Source organism: Leopardus geoffroyi, chromosome B2 (genome assembly GCF_018350155.1).
Source record: "Leopardus geoffroyi isolate Oge1 chromosome B2, O.geoffroyi_Oge1_pat1.0, whole genome shotgun sequence".
NCBI lineage: Eukaryota > Metazoa > Chordata > Mammalia > Carnivora > Felidae > Leopardus > Leopardus geoffroyi.
In genome coordinates, this window is record NC_059332.1 from 131,420,250 (window position 1) to 131,441,634 (window position 21,385).

The 21,385-nt window shown below is 40.7% G+C and overlaps 1 protein-coding gene across 2 annotated transcripts in view; it reads right to left on the minus strand.

Annotated features, from left to right (window-relative positions):
- Positions 1–17,213: 17,213 nt before the first annotated feature.
- EPM2A (EPM2A glucan phosphatase, laforin) overlaps positions 17,214–21,385 on the minus strand; it is a 107,819-nt gene continuing 103,647 nt past the window's right edge. Inside the window, exon 4 of one of the 2 annotated variants that reach the window (XM_045499927.1) lies at positions 17,214–19,610. In XM_045499927.1, the coding sequence (XP_045355883.1) occupies positions 19,333–19,610 (278 nt within the window). In that variant the 3' untranslated portion in view covers positions 17,214–19,332. The remainder of the gene's footprint in view (positions 19,611–21,385) is intronic. The other variant, XM_045499928.1, reaches the window with a different exon arrangement.

The following is a 21,385-nucleotide window of genomic DNA, read 5'->3' on the forward strand; positions in this document are numbered from 1 at the left end:
TGCAAGGAGGACAATGATACATGCACAACAGGTGCAGGCAGGGAGTCCAGAAGAGATTGAAACTGATCAAGATACAACATTTAAAAGTACCTGGGCCAGGTAAAAAATAATAATAATAATAACAATAAGAAAATAAAAGGATGGGGCGCCTGGGTGGCTCAGTCGGTTAAGCGGCCGACTTCAGCTCAGGTCACGATCTCGCGGTCCGTGAGTTCGAGCCCCACGTCGGGCTCTGGGCTGATGGCTCAGAGCCTGGAGCCTGTTTCCGATTCTGTGTCTCCCTCTCTCTCTGCCCCTGCCCCGTTCATGCTCTGTCTCTCTCTGTCTCAAAAATAAATAAAACGTTAAAAAAAAATTAAAAAAAATAAATAAATAAAAGGAAAAAGTACCTGGGACAGGTGTTAGCCATCGGGAGTGAAAAACAGGTGAAACAGATATAAGGGGGGAAAGCATGAGATGAAATGAAATTTAATTTAGCAATAACGTGCGTGAACAGAATGAGGAAGGCAGAGGAAGTGAATGTGACACCAGTTTGTGCTTGGAAAGAGCTGACACAGCTGCTCTGATTGACAGTGAGGCAGAATAGAGGAGGGAGAGACACGACACTGTCCTTTAATCTTCAACGGACATGTGATCTCCATCCCAACTTGTCCAGTGGTCAGGGTAATATAAATCAAGGGAAAGAGCAGGTTAAAGGAAAACTACATACGCACTTCAAAGCTCTTGCTTTCTTGTGAGGTCAGCACTTACCATCATAACTCTCTGCTGCTTCTCTCCTATCCTTGACGTCTGTCACTCCCAGTGGCTGGACACTTGGCCTGTTGGACACTTGGCAGACCATACCCAGGATTCAGAAAGAGTTTTACGTACACACATAGTAAGGCACGCACACACACACACACACACACACACACACACACACACACACACCTTCCAAAGCTAGAACAAGTATTAGGATTAAACTGCTTCATTAACGCGCTTTTCGTGTAGTTTTCTTTCATAAAGTGACTTTACTTTCTGCATTTACTCCTGTGAAAACTCTCTTTGCTAACCCCTTGCATTTGTTTTATGCGTATCCCCTCATAAGCAGTTCAAGATCTTGTTAAATTAGAGAGGAAATGTTCATTTTACCTCCTTAGCTGGTCATCTCTTTTTCTCCAGAGGTACAAGAGAATATAAGAGCATAATCAACACATTTTTAAACAACAGACAGTACAAAAGAAGTACTTCTTTGAGGACTCATTTAAGGTTTGATGTATTTTCAGAGAGTCGTACACAGCTGAAGAAATAGATACGAGTGTGCCACAGAGCAAACAGCAAAATAGTTACTCTTAGAATAAGCATCTAAGAGCCAGCTCACCTCATAAGTTAAGCACATCCACTTCGGGATAGACAACAAGTATCTAATTAACACAAATATCTAATTGCTTTAACCAAACAGGCAGCAAATTATGTCAAAGGGAAGGAATTAAACAGCAGGGAAAACAGAGAAAACAACTCAGGGGATTATTTATTTGAGAATATGATCACATTCACAAGTATCCTTCTCTTTAATGTACTTGGCTGAGACATCATCACAGCAAACGGCTCTTGTTTCACAAAACAGTAAAAGCAGTCAAGTTCTTCCACTGGGAGGGCAGGGATGGTATTTACCCAGAAGACTTGGTAACCAGTAAAATCCTGCCATGTCTAAATATACTTGCCTCAAGTAGTGCTCTGACTCAATTAAATCTTTTTTAATTTTTTTTAACATTTTATTTATTTTTTGATAGAGACAGAGCACAAGCAGGGGAGGGGCAGAGAGAGAGGGAGACACAGAGTCCGAAGCAGGCTCCAGGCTCTGAGCTGTCAGCACAGAGCCTGATGCAGGGCTCGAACCCATGAACCATGAGATCATGACCTGAGCCAAAGTCGGTCGCTTAACCGACTGAGCCACCCAGGCGCCCCATCTGAGTCAATTAATTTGATCTGACTCCATACTTGGCTCAAAGTTAAAATAATACATGGATAGGCAGGCAGGATTTGACCAATCCATATATCGAACCCAACACAGCCCAAGAACTGTCAGCCAATAAGCTAGAACTGGGTCCAAGAATGATCAAATATAAAACTGTTTTACTGACACTGGACCGAATTTTTGTCAGACATGTTTTAAAGTGAAATCTTCATGAAGAATTCTGAATAAAAATCTTACACAGAGGTACATGGAAATGATGACTGACACCCAATCAAGCCAGCTACGTGAACTCTACATGATTTCAGGGGCTGACTCCTGTAGCAAAGATTCTCTCTTGCAGACTCTGACCCTTTGTCCTTTAAAGTTCTTCTTTAGAAGAAGCTACCCTCAGCTCACTCCATTTGGCCCCACACAAGTTATTCCAGTATTCCCTACACACATAATGTGAAACCCTCTGCAGAGCTACAGAATGTTCTCACTTATTTAGGCTGTACATTTTCTTTACCCTGTTTACTCCAACATCACTTGGAAGTGGCAAGAGCCAATGAGTACTGTTTGCTCTTTGAGCATCGTAGAACATTTGTACTTTGCTCCCATGTCCTTCGGTTGCCTTGGTAAATGTTAATTTGTAATGTCTAATGTTTAGGGGAAAAGAGGAAATTGAAAGTTGACATAAATCAATAATTTGAAGCATAGATTGTTAACTATGAAAAGGACCTCAGAAGTCATATGATCAAATCTTCCATCCAGTAATCAATCCTCTTTAAAATATTTTTGGAGGGAAAGGTTTCAACTTCTGGTTTAAACTAACATAGTGATGGGAAGCTCTTTACCTCACAATGCAATCTATTTCTCATCTTCCAATTCTGCTTAGAAAGTCCTTTGCTAAAGGAAGTGAAAAGCTATCTCTCTATAACTCCTGACCGTGGAGCTTACTTCTGCTCTCTGGGGCAGCAAGCACAAGGTAATTGCCTTATTTATATACCAATCCTTCAAACATTTAAAGAATGTTATTTCTTTCCATTGTCTTCCTTTCTCCAAGTGAGTCTTCCTAAGCTCCTTTCCTTCTATTTTGATACTTACGTCCACTGGACAAAGTCACTGTGACAGCTAAGTGAGTGAAGTCCCACACAACACTTAGAAGATAGGAAACATTTGCATGATTGTTCAAAAGGTGAAAGTACTAATGCAAAAAGATCTCGGGGGCTTCTTTTCTTCATCTGTACTTCTGAAGACATCAGAAGTCCCTTTTGGAAAACTGTCTACTCTGTAAATGTCAATATCCTACTTCAAATATGCTGACAGTACTGAACATAATCCTTTAATTGATTAGTGATCAGAGCAAAATTTTTGTGTTTTGTGTGGTCAGGACCTTGATTGTACATTTTTGTGTATCATAAATCAGCCCATCATTTTGTTAGCCTTTTTAGCAGCAAAAACAAATGGCTGGCTCATTTAAATAACCTCGATTGTGTTTACTTGAACTACTACTAACCCAGGCTTCTCCCTTTTGTCTTTTTGCAAAGTATCTTATTGATAATATTTCTACCATGAGTTGTGGGAAGATGGGCTCCTGACTAAAATGTGGATTTCATTTATGTATCCTTTATTTCTGTCATTAAAAATGACAATCAAAAACGAAATAGGTCACAGAGTCCTTCTTTTTGATCTGAAAGAAAAGAGACCACTAAGAGGTAAGATACACTCTGTACTAACTACAAATACCTTTGTGAAAGTAATGCTTGGAGAAAGAAAATTGGCAAATTCTTCAAACTAAACTAGGACATTTGCTTAGGACATTTTAAAATCACCTTGCAAAACAAACATGTTTCATATCACTTGTTATTCCTTATGCACATCCAGAACAATTTTCTAAATAATAAAATAAATTTTCTTTGCACGCAACTCCAATCTTTGCTTGCCAGTGACTATATACAGGGTTTGTTTCTCAGTTTGGTTTGTATATGTAATGATTCAGTATCATCCAAAGAGTGTCACCTCCATTTTCTAATCATCAGCTTAATATATTAAAAATATACAAAACTTGGGGCACCTGGGTGGCGCAGTCGGTTAAGCATCCGACTTCAGCCAGGTCACGATCTCGCGGTCCGTGAGTTCGAGCCCCGCGTCGGGCTCTGGGCTGATGGCTCAGAGCCTGGAGCCTGTTTCCGATTCTGTGTCTCCCTCTCTCTCTGCCCCTCCCCCGTTCATGCTCTGTCTCTCTCTGTCCCAAAAATAAATAAACGTTGAAAAAAATATATATATACAAAACTTTTCTGTGTACATAAATCTTTTTTAAGTAACGAGTTAACAAATTTTGATTACCCTTGGAGCAAATAATATACTATGAATAGGAAAAAAAATTACAACTTGGTGCTAACTTTAAAAGTGACTACTGACAATGCAATAACACTGACTATAAAGTCTGCAGTTTTCTCTGGAAGACAGAATTCCACTACTCAGACATCTGAAATGTAGCGGGTCACCAGGTCTGCCTAATCTTTTAGTCATGAGTTTTATTTATGACTTTCTGAGGCCTGCAGCTGTTTCTATGCTCAACAGAATATATGGAGGAAGAACAGGTGGTCACAACAGATTATTTACTCCACTGATTATAAGAGTAATTATAGATACTAGACAAATTGTTGGGTTAGAAAACGAAAAGGAAAATGGAAACTTAAAACAATGACATAAATTCTAGTTCATTCTAGCTTAATCATGACAATGCATCTATCAATCAAATTAACACATAAGCATGGAGACCTTCTGTAGGTTTTAGACAATCCTCTGATGTTTGTGTCCATAAGGTGAAGGGTAAAGGACTATACTATTTTGAGAGTACCTTCATTTCCAAAAGTTAGAATTTTACCCTGAAACATGTATGACATTTCACCTTTTTTTTACATATATACCAATAGTATTCATGATGTCAGTCTGTATGTGGTGCAACCGCTTCAACATGGCACTATTTTTCTACAAAATATGATTTTATATGTATATTGCAAAATACACACATATCCACACCCACATATGGAAACAAAGGGTTAGACAGAATATGACAAAATGTTAACAGTGTTTCTCTGTTATTTCCTTTTGTTTCTTTTATTTTTTTAATTTTTTTTTAATTTTTTTTAATTTTTATTTATTTTTTTTGAGACAGAGAGAGACAGAGCATGAACGGGGGAGAGGCAGAGAGAGAGGGAGACACAGAATCGGAAACAGGCTCCAGGCTCTGAGCCATCAGCCCAGAGCCTGACGCCGGGCTCAAACTCACGGACCGCGAGATCATGACCTGAGCTGAAGTCGGCCGCTTAACCGACTGAGCCACCCAGGCGCCCCTATTTTTTTAATTTTTTTAATGTTTATTTATTTTTGACAGAGAGAGAGACAGAGCATAAGCAGGGGAGGGGCAGAGAGAGAGAGAGAGGGAGACAAAGAATCTGAAGCAGGCTCCAGGCTCTGAGCTGTCAGCACAGAGCCCGATGCAGGGTTCGAACTCACAGACCGAGAGATCATGACCTGAGCCGAAGTCGGACGCTCAACCGACTGAGCCACCCCTCTGTTTCTTTGATTTTTTAAATATTTACAATTGAAATATAGTTGACATACCATGTTATATTAGTTTCAGGTACACAACCTAGTGATTTGACAATTCCAAACATCACAGAGTACTCACCACGGAAGCGTAATTACTGTCACCATACAACATTATCACATTATTGACTATCTTAACTATGCTGTACTTTCCATTTTCATGACTTATTTTATGACTGTAAATTTGCAATCTTAATCTCCTTTACCTATTCTACCCTTCCCTTGTCCTCCTCCCTTCTTTTTTTTAATGATTTGTATTTAAGTTCCAGTTAATTAACATACAGTGTAATATTAGTTTCAGAGATTCCCCCTCCTTATTGGCAACCATCAGTTTGTTCTCTGTATTTATGAGTCTGTTTCTTTGTTCGTTTTGTTTTTTAGATTCCACTTATAAGTGAAATCATATGGTATTTGTCTTTCTCTGACTTATTTCACTGAATATAATACCCCCTAGGCCCATCCATGCTGTCATAAATAGCAAGATCTCATTCTTTTTTGTTATTCAATAATATTCCATTCTGTACATATATTACATCTTCTTTATCCATACATGTATCAATGGACACTTAGGTCACTTTTATATCTTGGCTATTGTAAATAATGCTACAATAAACACAGGGATGCATATATTTTTTTGAATTAGTGTTTTGGGGTTTTTTGGGTAAATACACAGTAGTAACATTACGCGATCATATGGTACTTCTATTTTTAGTTTTTGAGGAACCACCATACTGTTTTCCACAGTGGCTGCACTAATTTACATTCCCACCAACAGGGCACAAGGATTTCCTTTTCTCTACATCCCTGCTAATGCTTGTTGTTTCTTGTCACTTTGATTCTAGCCATTCTGATCAGTGTGAGGTAATATCTCATTGTGGTTTTGATTTGCATTTCCCTTATGATTAGTGATGTTGAGCATCTTCTCACGTGACTATTGGCCACCTGTATTTCTTCTTTGGAAGAATGTCTCTTTAGGTCATCTGCCCATTTTTAAAATTGGATTATTTTGGAAGAATCAATATTGTTAAAATGTCAATACTACCCAAAGCTATCTACACATTCAATGCAATCCCAATCAAAATTACACCAGCATTCTTCTCGAAGCTAGAACAAGCAATCCTAAAATTTGTGTGGAACCACAAAAGACCCTGAATAGCCAAAGTAATATTGAAGAAGAAAACCAAAGCGGGAGGCATCACAATCCCAGACTTTAGCCTCGACTACAAAGCTGTAATCATCAAGACAGCATGGTATTGGCACAAAAAACAGACACATAGACCAATGGAATAGAATAGAGACTCCAGAATTGGACCCACAAAAGTATGGCCAACTAATCTTTGACAAAGCAGGAAAGAATATCCAATGGAAAGGAGACAGTCTCTTTAACAAATGGTGCTGGGAGAACTGGACAGCAACATGCAGAAGAATGAAACTAGACCACTTTCTTACACCAGTCACAAAAATAAACTCAAAATGAATGAAGGACCTGAATGTGAGACAGGAAACCATCAAAACCCTAGAAGAGAAAGCAGGAAGAAACCTCTCTGACTTCAGCTGCAGCAATTTCCTACTTGACACATCTCCAAATGTAAGGGAATTAAAAGCAAAAATGAACTATTGGGACCTCATGAAGATAAAAAGCTTCTGCACTGCAAAGGAAACAATCAACAAAACTAAAAGGCAACCAACAGAATTGGAAAAGATATTTGCAAATGACATATCAGACAAAATAAAGAGCTCACCAAACTCCACACCCAAAGAACAAATAATCCGGTGAAGAAATGGGCAGAAGACATGAATAGACACTTCTCTAAAGAAGACATCCAGATGGCCAACAGGCACATGAAAAGATGCTCAATGTCACTCCTCATCAGGGAAACACAAATCAAAACCACACTCAGATATCACCTCACGCCAGTCAGAGTAGCCAAAATGAACAAATCAGGAGACTATAGATGCTGGCGAGGATGTGGAGAAACGGGAACCCTCTTGCACTGTTGGTGGGAATGCAAACTGGTGCAGCTGCTCTGGAAACAGCATGGAGGTTCCTCAAAAAATTAAAAATAGATCTACCCTATGACCCAGCAATAGCACTGCTAGGAACTTACCCAAGGGATACAGGAGTGCTGATGCATAGGGGCACTTGTACCCCAATGTTTATAGCAGCACCTTCAACAATAGCCAAATTATGGAAAGAGCTTAAATGTCCATCAACTGGTGAATGGATAAAGAAGTTGTGGTTTACATACACAATGGAATACTAGGTAGCAATGAGAAAAAATGAAGTATAGCCTTTTGTAGCAACATAGATGGAACTGGAGAGTGTTATGCTAAGTGAAATAAGTCATACAGAGAAAGACGGATACCATATGTTTTCACTATTATGTGGGTCCTGAGAAACTTAACAGAAGACCATGGGGGAGGGGAAGGAAAAAAAAAGTTAGAGAGGGAGGGATCCAAAGCATAAGAGACTCTTAAAAACTGAGAACAATCTGAGGGTTGATGGGGGGTGGGAGGGAGGGGAGGGTGGGTGATGGGTATTGAGGAGGGCACCTGTTGGGATGAGCACTGGGTGTTGTATGGAAACCAATTTGACAATAAATTTCATATTAAAAAATAAATAAAATAAATAAAATTGGATTATTTGGGGTTTTGGTGTTGAGTTGGGTAAGTTGTATAGGTTGTATTTGGGGTATTAACCCCTTCTCAGATATATCATTTGCACATATCTTCTCCCATTCAATAGGTTGTCTTTTCATTTTGTTGGCGGTTTCCTTTGCTGTGTAAAAGCTTTTCATTTTGTTGTAGTTCCAACAGTTTATTTTTGCTTTTGTTTCTCTTGCCTGAGGAGACATCTAGAAAGATGTTGCCACAGCCAATGTCAAAGAAATTACTGCCTGTGCTTTCTTTTAGGAGTTTTATGGTTCAGGTCTCACATTTAGGTCTTCAACCCATTTTAAGTTTATTATAGTGTTAGAAAGTGGTTTGGTTTCTTCCTTTAACATAGCAACCCAGTTTTCCCAGCACTATTTATTTGGAAAGACTGTTTTCCACCCTTGTATATTCTCGCCTCCTTTGTCATAGATTAGTTGACCATAAAAACATGGATTCATTTCTGGGGTCTCTATACTGTTCCATTAATCTATATGCCTATTTTTGTGCCAGTACCATACTGTTTTGATTACTACAGCTTTGCATATATCTTAATATCTGGGATTGTGATGCTTCCAGTTTTGTTGTTCCTTCTCAAGATTACTTTGGCTATTTAGAGTCTTTTGTGGTTCCATGCAAACTTTAGGATTATTTATTCTAGCTCTGTGAAAAATACTATTGGTATTTTTTAAGTGGGATCTAAGTCCACTTAGATGTTCTACTTAGAGCATCATGGGGCTCTAACTCACAACACTGAGATCAAGACCTGAGCTGAGATCAAGAGTCAGACACTTAACCAACTGAGGCACCCAGGTGCCCCACTATTGGTATTTTGATAGAGATTACACTGAATGTATCAATTGCAGGGCAACTATTTTACGTGTGTATTTATAGGTACCTCTCTTCCTTCAAAAGGAATTATTTAAATACGACATTTATAATGGATAAGGCAATGTGGTAAAAATGGGTGGAAATACAAAGCAGGCCAAGGAGTAAAGTTAATTCAAAAAAATATCCTACATAATCCTAATTGTTACTGAGAAGAGGAAAACATAATTATTAGTAAGCTTCACAGTTGCATAAAGTATTATTTTTTTATTGCTCAGGGAAATAACAACTGTGCTTAACTCCCTGGCCAGAAGAAAATTTCTTTCATGAGATCACTTACTGGGAGAATACTGTGCCATGTAATACAATCAAAAATATTCTTAGTGCACATAGCAGTGTATTTCATAAGGCTATTCTTTCGGGAAGGTCATCAGTGTTAGCCCATGATGACAAACCATAAAGGAACTGAATACATGCAATTGTCAGCAAGAGACTGGGTTGAAAATGCAAAATAATATTTTATAGGATCATGGCTTTCTGTAGCATATATAGAAATAGTTGTTAAAATGCTTAAAACAAAAAAAAGAACAAAAGCAAACCTTTGATAGTATTTTCATTAAGTAATTTACCCCAATCATTAACTTACATTTTAAAAAAGCTTTCATGAAATATATTCCTCACATGTCTCTTAGATAAAATATAAATTAGATCTGGGCACAGGATTCAAAGAAGTATTTGGCTTACATAACATGGGAGTGCGCACGAGCCTATGTTGTTAAGTGCTATTTTTAAGTCCTAAAGATGTTATAGTGCAGGGTGCTAAGTGCTTCAAGAGCAACAAACATGGGGTCTCATGAAAATGTCTGACAGGAGTAACCTTGAAGACTCATGAGAGTCTTGAAGATATCTCAAAGAGGGTCACTTTGGAGACCCAAAGGATGAGTTGATGTTGGCCACACATAGATGGGAGGAAAGAGGACGCCAGGCAGAGGAAAGAGGATGTGCAAAAACCAGAAGGCACAAAGGTCTTAGAACATTTAAGTAACTCACTGTCACTGAAGAGTACTCTTGGGGGACTTAGGAATAACAAGAGAAACTAGAGGCAAAGGCGTGGTCTAGATCATAAAGTGCCTTATATGTCACAATTGGAACTCTTTACTTTTTCCCAAGAACAATGGGGAGGCATTGGGAAATGTTGAACGAGAAAGAGACAGTATCAGACTTGAGTTTGAGAATGGTTTCTCTGGTAGCAATGTAAAGAATGGACCAGAAAGGAGTAAGAATGGCAGAAGAAAGATAAGTCAGGATCCTTTATTAAATTATGTCAGAGTTGATAGTTGGGAGTGGACATTGCTAAGAGATATGTGGGAGGTATAATTGAAAGAACTTGTTGAGTGGTTATAAGAGGGCTAAATGGAAAGGACATGACAAAAATGACATTCAGTTTTCTGACTTGAGCAACTGGAGAGAAGGTGTTGCCACAGTCTGCCCAACAACAACAACAACAAAATGGGAGACTTGGCAAAAGAAAGAAAACTTTGGTTTGTGGCATATTTACTGGGAGATGTCCAAGTAAAAATGTTTAGGAAAAATTTTTGATATAGAGCCCTAGACCTCAAGAAAGGGCTTTAGAGCCGAGATTGAGATTTGGGTGTCACTGGTACCGATAATGATCGAGAAAACTCTGATTTAAAGTGGCAAACATACTCTACCTCCTGGCATCTGAATGGAAATTACAATGTAAAATTTGAAGGCAGAATTCCACCTGCCACAATGAAGAGAAAGGTAGGAAGGATTACCCAGCAGATAAGCTACTTCAGCACGAAACAACGCTTTTGGAAACGTGCCAGTGGATGAAGCAAAGGAAAGAAAGCTGTGGCGATGAGGAGATGGAGAACATCAGGGGAGGTGGATAATAATATGTTCATCTTCCAGTAACTTGAGAGTCACTGGGCTTCATGTTCTCGATTTTAATGGAAGTTGAGAGAACATAAGAAAGTAAAAATGGGATGGTGTGGTAATTTTAAGTCTAGCATGTGCCCTCACAAATATTTTCTTTGCCATATCTAACAGATTTTTTTAAGCTAAGATAGAAAAGAGAAAGTATATCAAAAACATCTTATAATTGGGGCGCCTGGGTGGTGCAGTCGGTTAAGCGTCCGACTTCAGCCAGGTCACGATCTCGCGGTCCGTGAGTTCGAGCCCCACGTCGGGCTCTGGGCTGATGGCTCAGAGCCTGGAGCCTGTTTCCGATTCTGTGTCTCCCTCTCTCTCTGCCCCTCCCCCGTTCATGCTCTGTCTCTCTCTGTCCCAAAAATAAATAAACGTTGAAAAAAAAATTAAAAAAAAAAACATCTTATAATTATAATAATTTCAACATGAAGGAAGGCAAAGACCAGTGGATATAAGTCAATGTCAAAGTTCTTTCCTTGTAAGGGAGAAGAAATCATTAAAGTCAAAAATAAAAACAAGACAGGAGAAAATAAAACAAAAAAAAAGCAAAAACAATTTTTAAATAAAAGCTAAGCAAATAGAAATAAGCTCAAATACATCAGTAATCACTATATACAGAAATGGCTTACGTCCCGGAACTTGTGAGGTACTGGGCAGATATAAGCTTTGTTTGAACACCATTCTGTAAGAAATAGAGGATGGTTACCTTGTTTGTCCACAATACAAAATCTTCACTGAAATTGTCTGGAACATAAATCCACTTTGGGATTTGTCATTTAACTTTAGAGGGCAAGAAGAGGATCTCTACTGAATGAAAATATATTTCATTTTACTAAACAACCATATAAAGCCAACCAAATTGCATTCCGTGAATTCTGAGTTTTCTCTAAGAATTAATGGAAGCTTTGATAGGTGTGACAATGACAGTTACGTATTCTGTGCTGTTCTAGGTCCAGCTCTCTATTCTATCACTGTCCAGTTTCTTCCGAATTTCTCCTTTATAATCCATACCATTCGGATGCTATGCCAGATCATTTAATACTAATTGGTTACAGTTCAGGTTCTAAATGACAGCCATCCTATTCACTGAATGCTAAGTATTATTTCCTTTAGTAATACTGGTATAGTGCCTGATACAATTATGGGACAGGAATTCATCCTTTTATTTGAATGACCCCACATTTTCTGACTTATGGCTGTCTGGAATTTATTCGTGAGTTTCTGTCCTTTGGTCTAATGATAACTTTCAGGTTGCATTAAGCTTAAAGGTTTTTCCCCATGGACAGATTCTTGGAAATCCTATCATACCCTCTAGTTACAGGAGCCCAACGCTTAACTTTTTAACTATTCCACTCCTACTAGACTGTATGTTAACCACATATTTTATGTCCACACTACATTAATGCTAAGAAATCAAAGATAAACAAATAAAAATGATTACGAGAACATCTTTAAAAAGTGATCAAAGAGCTTCTTGGTACAAGACCAATGATATGAAACATACAAATACATTTTTACCATACTCTCGATGACCTTACCTGAGGGAAAAAACAGCTCATTATTCAACCAAAGAATGTTTTGAATGTGAGTTGTACTAGATTTGTGAATATGTTTTATTAGATAAGAACTTGTTCTAAGTTTATAATGTAAGTGTATAACTGGAAACACTAAACATTGTCATGTGAATCGTCTAAAGTTTCTCTCATTTAAATTTCTACTTGAGAGTTCTACTTTTAAATGAGAAAACCCAATTCATATGTTCAGGGGCTAATGATTCCATTTGTAAAAAAATCTCTTGTTTTTATTGCTTCTTCCTCTGCTTGCTTCTCCTCCTTCTCTTCCTCCTCCCCCTCGCTTTCTTCTTCTTCTTTCTTAACCTTTATACTCAGTATAATTTATTTCTAAAGGTAGGAAGAAGAAGTCAGAAACCTCAAGCCACCTCCATCCATTTCACTTTTTTCTAGCTACTTGGGTAGATATTACGATTACCTGTTTCATATAAGGCTTGGAGACTATCTGAAGGTGTAATTCTATGGAGCATATTTGTCTACTGTCCAAAAAATGGAGAACTTTCAATATCTTCCATTTGGAGTTGGCTTTCAGCTAGCTACATAAGAACCATTGCTTAAAGGACAAGAACTACAAATCCCAAATATACACATGTCCTGAAGTCTAATAAATCCACCTCAAATGGCTTTTCTCCATCACAAGATTTCAAATTGCAGGTCATAATTCAAGAGTTTCCATCTTCCTTTTAAGAACTATCCTCTGAAACCCACTTTTGGGCGCTGCCCCCAGGAGAAGCAAAATGTAAAACATAAGCTGTTCAAATTATATCAGGATCAAAATGTGTTTTCATGCCACAAGTTATGACAAAAATAACTACTACTTTAAAACTAGAATGCATGTATTGGTAGCGTACCAATTACAATGCCTTCTGCTATAAACAACAGAAAACACAACTCTAACTAACTCAAACACAAAGAAGAACACCATCATACACAACAGGAAGCCAAGGAGGTGGGTAGATTTCAGGGGTAACTTAGCAGGTACCTCCAGCTTCGTCAGTCTCTCTCCTCTGTCCTTTTATGACGGCTTATTCCCGGGCTGGTAGGAGCATGATTCTATGAGCTGGGATCACACATCCACACACCAAAGGAAGAAAGAGCGTCTCTGCCTGTAGTTCTTTCTTTCTCCAGGATGAGAGAACTTTATCCAGAAGCCCTCAGAAATTCTTCCAGTATCGCAGGGGCCCGTGGTAAAGCACGTTTTTTTTCCGGTACTAATCTCTGTCACCTGGGAAAGGCTTATTATTATTTTTTTTTTTTTTTTTTTGCTCAAGTCTGGATCCCTGAACCAAAAATGAGAAGGTTTTCTGTCAGTGTTTAGCTGTCTTAGCAATGCTATAAATGTGGCCTGACATCAGGTTAATACCTATAAAAAGGAAAACTTGGCCATTCGGGTCCCTCCTTCCAAATTGCCACTCTCCTCCAACCTACTTGGGGTTTTTTCACTTTCCACAGACTTCAGGTAGCTGTTTACTGTAGTTTTATGGTTTGACTTATGTCCCTCCCCCCCAAAAATTCATATGTTGAAGTCCTAACCTCTAATAGCTCAGAATGTGACATCATTTGGATATAACTAGTTAAGACAAGGTCATACTGGAGTTGGGGATGGGGGGGGACCACTATCCCAAAGTGACTTGTACCCTTATAAAAAGGGGAAATTTGAACACAGACATATGCCCAGGGACAAGACCATGTGAAGATGAAGGCAGAGGCCAGCAAGATGCTTTTACCAACCAAGGACCTGACAGCAAACTCAGAGACAGTCTGGGAACAGATCCTCCCTTACATCCCGCAGAAGGAACCAGCCCTGCTGATACCTTGTTCTCAGACCTGTAGCCTCCAAGATGGTAAAACAGTAAATGTCTGCTGTTTCAGCCACCCAATTTGTGGTACTTCTTAAAGGCCGCCCTAGCAAAGCAACACACATACTATGCCCAGTGTTTATACAGGGAGGTCATCAGATTACTCCCCCAGACCAGGGATGAAACTGTCTTACTTAGAACAAGTTAATGTTTTCTCTACGCTTCTAGTTTTCTTATCTGCAAAATAGGGGCTATGACAATATGTGCCTCATAGCAGTGGTGGGAAACTGAAATAAGCTGATATGCATAAAGCATAGAGAGCAGTACATGAAACACGGATGCTCTCAACAGTTACTAGCTATTCTTGGTCTGCAACCATTGGACCATAATCCAGGCTCTGACAGAGGCACTCCAGGTGAGTCACCAAACAAAACAATCTAAACTGTGGCCCTTCTGAGGCTGACATTGTAGCGAAAGGATGCAGACAATAAAACAAATAAGCAAATTATGTAATGTATGGGCCAGTACTAAGTTCCACATGCAGAAAGGACGCAGAGAATGAGAGGGAGGGAGGGCTGGGGTTGGACATGGCAGCTGTTGATAGGCTGGCCCAGAGAGGCATCCCTGGAGGAGGGAAGAGCCTGAGCCAGCACACCAGGCAGACAGAGAAGCAAGTGCAATTGCCCTGTGGTAGGAGCCAGCCTGGAGTACCCAAAGAGCAAGAAGGCCTGTGCGGCTACAGCAGGATGAGCTGGGAGGCCGTGGGAGAGGAGGTCACAGATGTAACAGAGGACTGGTGTACGTGTCCCAGGAGGGCTTTTGCTTGCACCTTGAATAACATGGCAAGTCATTGGAGGTTTTGAGCACAGGAATGACATGATCTGACATACATTTTATAGGATCACCCTGGCCACTAGATGAGAGTAGATTTGAGGAAGAAGAGATCAGAGAGACTAGTAAGGATGCTGTTTCCAGAGTCCAGTCTAGAGATCACACTGGCTCTGACCAGAGTTGGTCAGTGGAGGAGGTAAAACGTAGATAGTCTCTAGATGCTTTGACAAGAGAAGTGCCAAGTTATCCTGATGGATTGAATGTGATATTTGAATGAAAGAGAGGAGTGAAGAATGGCTCTGAGGTTCAGTCCTGAGCAACATTAACCGAATAAGGAACAGACTCTGGAGCAATGGGTTGGGGAAGGAGAGAGTGAAGTTGTTATTACCATTGTCTTATCTCTTACCTTTAGCAATTTTGCCATTATTATTGTTAGAATGACCAAAGTAGTTGCTACTATTGTCCCTCCTCTTCCTGTTACTATTATTGCTGTTGTTATTGTTAGAATTTGTTACTTTTTGCTGTTATCCTTCCTCTTCCTGTTACTCTTATTGCCATTTTTATTGTTAGAATGAATGAAGTTGTTACTGTGGTCCTTCCTCGTCCCCTTACTATTACTTCAGTTATTGTTATTAAAGTGAGAGGTGGCTTAACCCATGCTGTCCTGTTTAGTCTCAGTCCCATCTCCAATGGCACCTTCTTTTTTCCTTATAGGTAACAAGCCACTTTGGGGTCAGCACATCACATCCAGCTGCCCCTTTTTCCTGCTGAAATCTGGTCCCAAAGGGAAGTCAGTGGACACAGAGTGTGCCCCCCTCTCCTGGGAACATGACCTCATCTCACCCCTGTTCCTCCCATCACACCTTCCCTCTCAATCTCCCAGGACAGTCTTTGTGAAAGGAAATCCCTGCCTTTTCTTCCTTTGGAAATTCCATTGCCCTTTGCTTTTTCTCATTTTAGCCATTTTTCTTCCACTTGCTCCATTTTCCATTAATCCTTCCCCACACACGGTCCTGGCTGTTCTCGCTCATGAATTCTGCTGTAACCCCTCAGTAAATCTGAATAAATTCTGCGATTCATCTTCCCAGCTTTTCCCTTCCCTCTGGCTGTCAATTCGAGCTCTTGCCCCAGGAACTGTTGCTTGGTGTCTCTGAGTGATAGTTTGCTCCTGTGTCAAATAAAGGAATTAACTAGGTCATCTGTAAAGAACCTCTCGGTTGTAACTTCTGAACACCCCGACTCGGTGTTTTTCCTGTGTGGCAAGTTCTCCTTTCTAACTCATCTTCACAGCCTGCCTTTCATACTCTGTTTCCAAGGTCCTAACCACATTTTTTTTTTCATCGTTATTTCACCCACACCTTAAGTTGGTCAAAAAAGGTTTATTTTTCTAGATATTTCCTAATAATACACACAAAATATTTGAGGGACAATGATTCAAGCTTAAAGACGCAAACTTATTTGGACATTTCTTAACCATGAGTGAGATATTGCTTTTCTTTAAGAAATCTGTGACTGGAAAGTTTGGTTAATGCCAGTGACAAGCAGTTAATGGCACGGTTTCTGCTTTGATTTTCTGTGACACACTTTTGAGGTTTTCATCCTCACTTCTTTGCGGTGCCCTCACCTTTGTCTTCCTTTTGTCCTGTAACTGCTGATTTTCATCAACGACCGAAAAAATAAGAGTGACAAGGAAAAAACAATTTAGCTCAGCTGACTGTTTCTTCTACAAATAGGGAAACACAGTGTGTTCTCCTGGATTTCAGATTAAATTAATAAAAAAGTTTAATCCTATAAACAGAGGTCAAAGCTTATTATTTTGAGAGAGAGAGACAGAAAGACAAAGAGAGGGAGAGAGAGAATCCCAAGCAGGCTCTGCACTCTCAGCACGGAACCTGATGTGAGGGTCAAACTCATGAACCATGAGATCATGACCTGATCTGAACTCACGAACTGTGATATCATGACCTGAGCTGAAATCAAGAATCTGACGCTTAACCGACTGAGCCACCCACGTGCTCCAATCAGAGGTCATTTTTAATGCTTTTATTTAGCAAAATTCCAGGTGATTTTGAAATACATCAGACATCCATTTATTGAGGACAAGAGAGGTTATTCTAAAACATTCTTTAATAGCACTAAACTGATTTTTCCTATCAGGAGAAAAAGGAGAAAATCCATCCATAGGGGTCTTTCTATAGTGGTGGTTACATAGCCGAACTTCTTAGGCATTAAAGAAATTCTCACACACATGTACACACACACATAATTAGAAATATTCCATTTTTAAGACTGAGTTTTACACAACACATTATGATCATAAATGGGTCACTTGGATACAATAGTTATCTCTAGTTATTTTTAGCAACGGAGCTAGATTTCATAATACTCAATCCTGCCTTATAAATTTAACTTTGTAAACTTGCAGGAGAAATGTGAGCTGTCTGGCCTTCTCTGACAAATCAAAAGTCATCCCGCGAGTCCCACAGTGAGGACACCCCTCCCTCCTCTGAACTCCAGGGAACTTACCCATGTGTCCCCCATACGTCCTAATTCACAGTCTCTCATATCTATCAATAAATAATTATGGAAGAAAAAAAGGAGCAGAAAAATAAACAGGCATTGTAACTTAATAGAAAAAGCATAGGCATTGAATCAGACAAACCAAGCTTTGTATTTCATTTCCTCTATTTATTCACCGTGTGATGCTGGGCAGTTGATTTAACTATCTGAGCCTTCGTTTCCTCATCTATGTATCAGAAGTAACGAACCGCCCTCATAGGGTACTGTGAAGGTTAAATTAAAATTGTAAAGCACCTGGCACACACGAGGCACCCAATAAAAGTTACTTCTCCTTTCCCCTATTCTGGCATATCATTCGTGGTTCGACCCTGCAGTGTGGTTGACTGAACACACGGCTGTTTCTGTGCTGCGACCTTTTCGAAGGCAAAGTCTTGTTCATCTTTGTATTTCCTACAGAACCTAGGGTAGTGAGCTAGATATCCTGGAGGCACAGTTAACTACGTATTGTTTTAAACTGAGGGCTGAAACAGGATCGCTCCTAAACTGTGCAACAATTATTCATGGACTGGGGCTCTTTTGGTAGGATAGGACAGCTCCCCTCTTGAGCGATGGCTCCGGCCACTTGGGTGTTGAGACAGCCCATCATATTTCAAATTAGGTTGCCCAAAACATAACCACTTTCCTAAATTCTCTGGCAACTAATCAGAATGATGTTCCATTTCTCACTGTAGACACTGCTGCAGAAAAACTGACCCTATTCTGAGAGAAACAGAATCCACTATACTGTGCCGAAAAGACAAGTTGTGTTGAAAGCACTGAGTCACCTCAACATGGGTTTTAAACACCAGCTGGCCCCCGACTAGCCCTCAGACCTCGGGTAAGCCGTCAATGCTCCTTGAACCTCAACTAAAACAAGGAGACAGACAATAACTCTCCTTTGGTTGTCACACAGGGTTGTGGGTAGAGAAGAAAGGTGATTCCCCGGAACCAACTTGAACAACTGTGAAGCAGGATGCCAACACGAAGTCTAGAAAGCCATCACTTTTCAGTCAGTGTGAGCTCTTCCTTCGTCACAGCCCAGGCCTCTCTCCCTATTCCCTTCTCTGGCAACTGACCAGCTCTCATTTTATCATTTCGATTCAGTTGAGCAGGAAAGCGATGCACCTGTGTGTGTGTATGTGTGTATGTGTGTGTATGTATGTATCAACACACAAGTGATCAAATCTACACTCCTGCCTGTCACATTACAATGCAGCAAGAAGATGTCATTAATTCGCACAACAAATCCAGCAACTGTAAAGCAAAGGGCTGGTCTGCAGCCAGGCAGCAGGAACTTGATGCATTACTTTTCTGTCTGATGCTAGAATACTGCACAGCGCAATTGCTTGTGGCTTTTTCTCATGTATCAGTCACAATTTCCACTGTAAAACATTTCAAAGAAAATACAGTCCAACCAAAGCATAATAGAAAGTCAGCCCCAGACTAGAGGGGGCGGGTCGTGGGAAAAGCCAAGTGACCAGTCTTGTTAGTTCTGATGGAATCTTCGTTTCTAGGTCTTTCCACTGACGTCACCTAAGGAAACTGGGTTCCTAAGGACATCGGGAGGGTGGGGAGGCAGATGGGCCATCTACACACTACACACGGAAGAACGAACCTTCCCAAATTTCTGAAAAAAATCTTCTTCTGCCCGGGCCAATGCGTCTTCATCAATGTACACAGCCGGCCTTTTGGCCATGAGGAAGTACTGCACCTTCCTCAGATTCCAGCCCAGCACGTACTGGAGCCAGCCGCACACGGCCGCGGTGGACCGGCCGACGCCGGCGTTGCAGTGAACGTACACGGTGTGTCCATTCTCGAGCAGTGCGTGGAGGAGACAGACAGCCTGAGGCAGCATCTGTACTCGGCCTGGGATTGAGAAAGCACAGCACATACACATGAATGACGAACCCCAATATCGCCACTCGTAATAAGTCCTGCAGCGCCTGGTGAAATGAGTGCCATGCAGACAGAGGCGGGGACGCTAGAGCTGGCTCCATTCCTTTGTTTTGACGGAGAAGGTGGGACGATATCAAAGCCCGCTAATGATAAAGCAGAAAGAGCCCTCCAGAGGCAACGGATCAGCTCTGAACCGTCACTTGCTTTTGCTTTGAGTGATTCTGCATCGGCGCAACTTTCCTTTCAAAGAACAGTTAACCACTGTCTATGGTCAGAAGAACGGATTTTTACATCTATCAGATTGGCTTGTACAGATTGGGCAGAGATTTAGAGGATTTCACCTGGACTTTCTTTAATCCAAATGGATCTTCGGGATAAATGCAAAACACAGAATTAATCCATGTTCGCCAAAGGAGTCAATCTTCTTCACTCAATATATGCTAATTTTCATTTGGCCAATGAGATGCTAACATTAATTGATACACATGTGATAAACGATCATTCATTTGTTCCCTCATGAACCAGTGAGTATTGAAATGATTCCATTTCTCCTTTGCTGTGCAACTGTGATTATAGTTATTATCACCTCGTGACTATTATTTTGATTATCAGGTGATCAAATGTCTTCTCTTTTACACACTGAAAGGATAGGCAATGGTCTGCTCAGGCCTGCTGGACTCTTATCTCATGAGAGGCAGGAGCCCCCTAAAGTCATCAAACTCCTACATGCCTGGAGTTTCTTTTGCACACAGGTTCTCAGAGCAAAGACAGTAAATTTGTGGCAGGGGGAGTGGGGGTGGATGACGGTCACTATAAATTATTTCAAAGGGGAATGAAAGAAGGAAACTATACAGATTACCTAACCTGGATTATGTGCCTGTGACTTGGCACCCTCTAGCTACTCTGTGTTCTCGAATTCACAGGGGCACAATGGTGCTTCACGTTGCTACCCCCCTGGATAACTGGAAAGGTGGGGGAAACTCCTCCCTCAAATGATTTCAATGCAGATCCTCACGGAGGCCTGGAATTCCATGGTGGAGTGGAGCCGCGAGGTCATGAGAACCACTGAAGTAAGTTCAGACTTCCCTCTTTAGATGTCCTCTTTTAAAATGCAAGTGCCCCTTAAGAGGCCAACACAACACATGGGAATCAGGGGTCAGCATCTCAGAAGAACAGATAGATGTTACAAGACCCCATCATGGTTTGAAGGCCCTCTCACTTGCCCCTCCGTCTGGGGTGGGTCCACCTTAGCCTCAGGCTCACCTTGCTCTGAGACAGGAGCAGAAACATCTACATGGAAGCCAGTACAATATTCTACGTTTGCTGCTGGCATTCTATTCATCGCTTTCCAAGGCATCTAAAGCTACAGGTCCCACACAGCAGTTTAGGGCCATTTCTGACTGGAATGTCTTTAGTCAGGGCACCCTTCGCAGTTCCTCAGGCTCCATCTCCTCCTACTGCCTGTTGCCATACGTTCGTGCTCCCTGCCTGATCGCCGAGGGCGTCTGAGGTGGGGACACACCAGCTCCTCTGTGCCACTTGAGTTTGCAGGCTCAAACCCAGCCATCAACTGTAACCGATTTGCACTTCCTCACTAGGCTGTGGGGTACTCTGAGGTTAGAGCTGGGGGGGCATCCCATACAGGCAGCTGCTCATGGCACTTCCCCAGAGGCAGTCACATATCACTGGAGATGGAAAGATGCAAAATGTCATATGCACCAGAGAGCTGTCTCATTGCGTGCCTC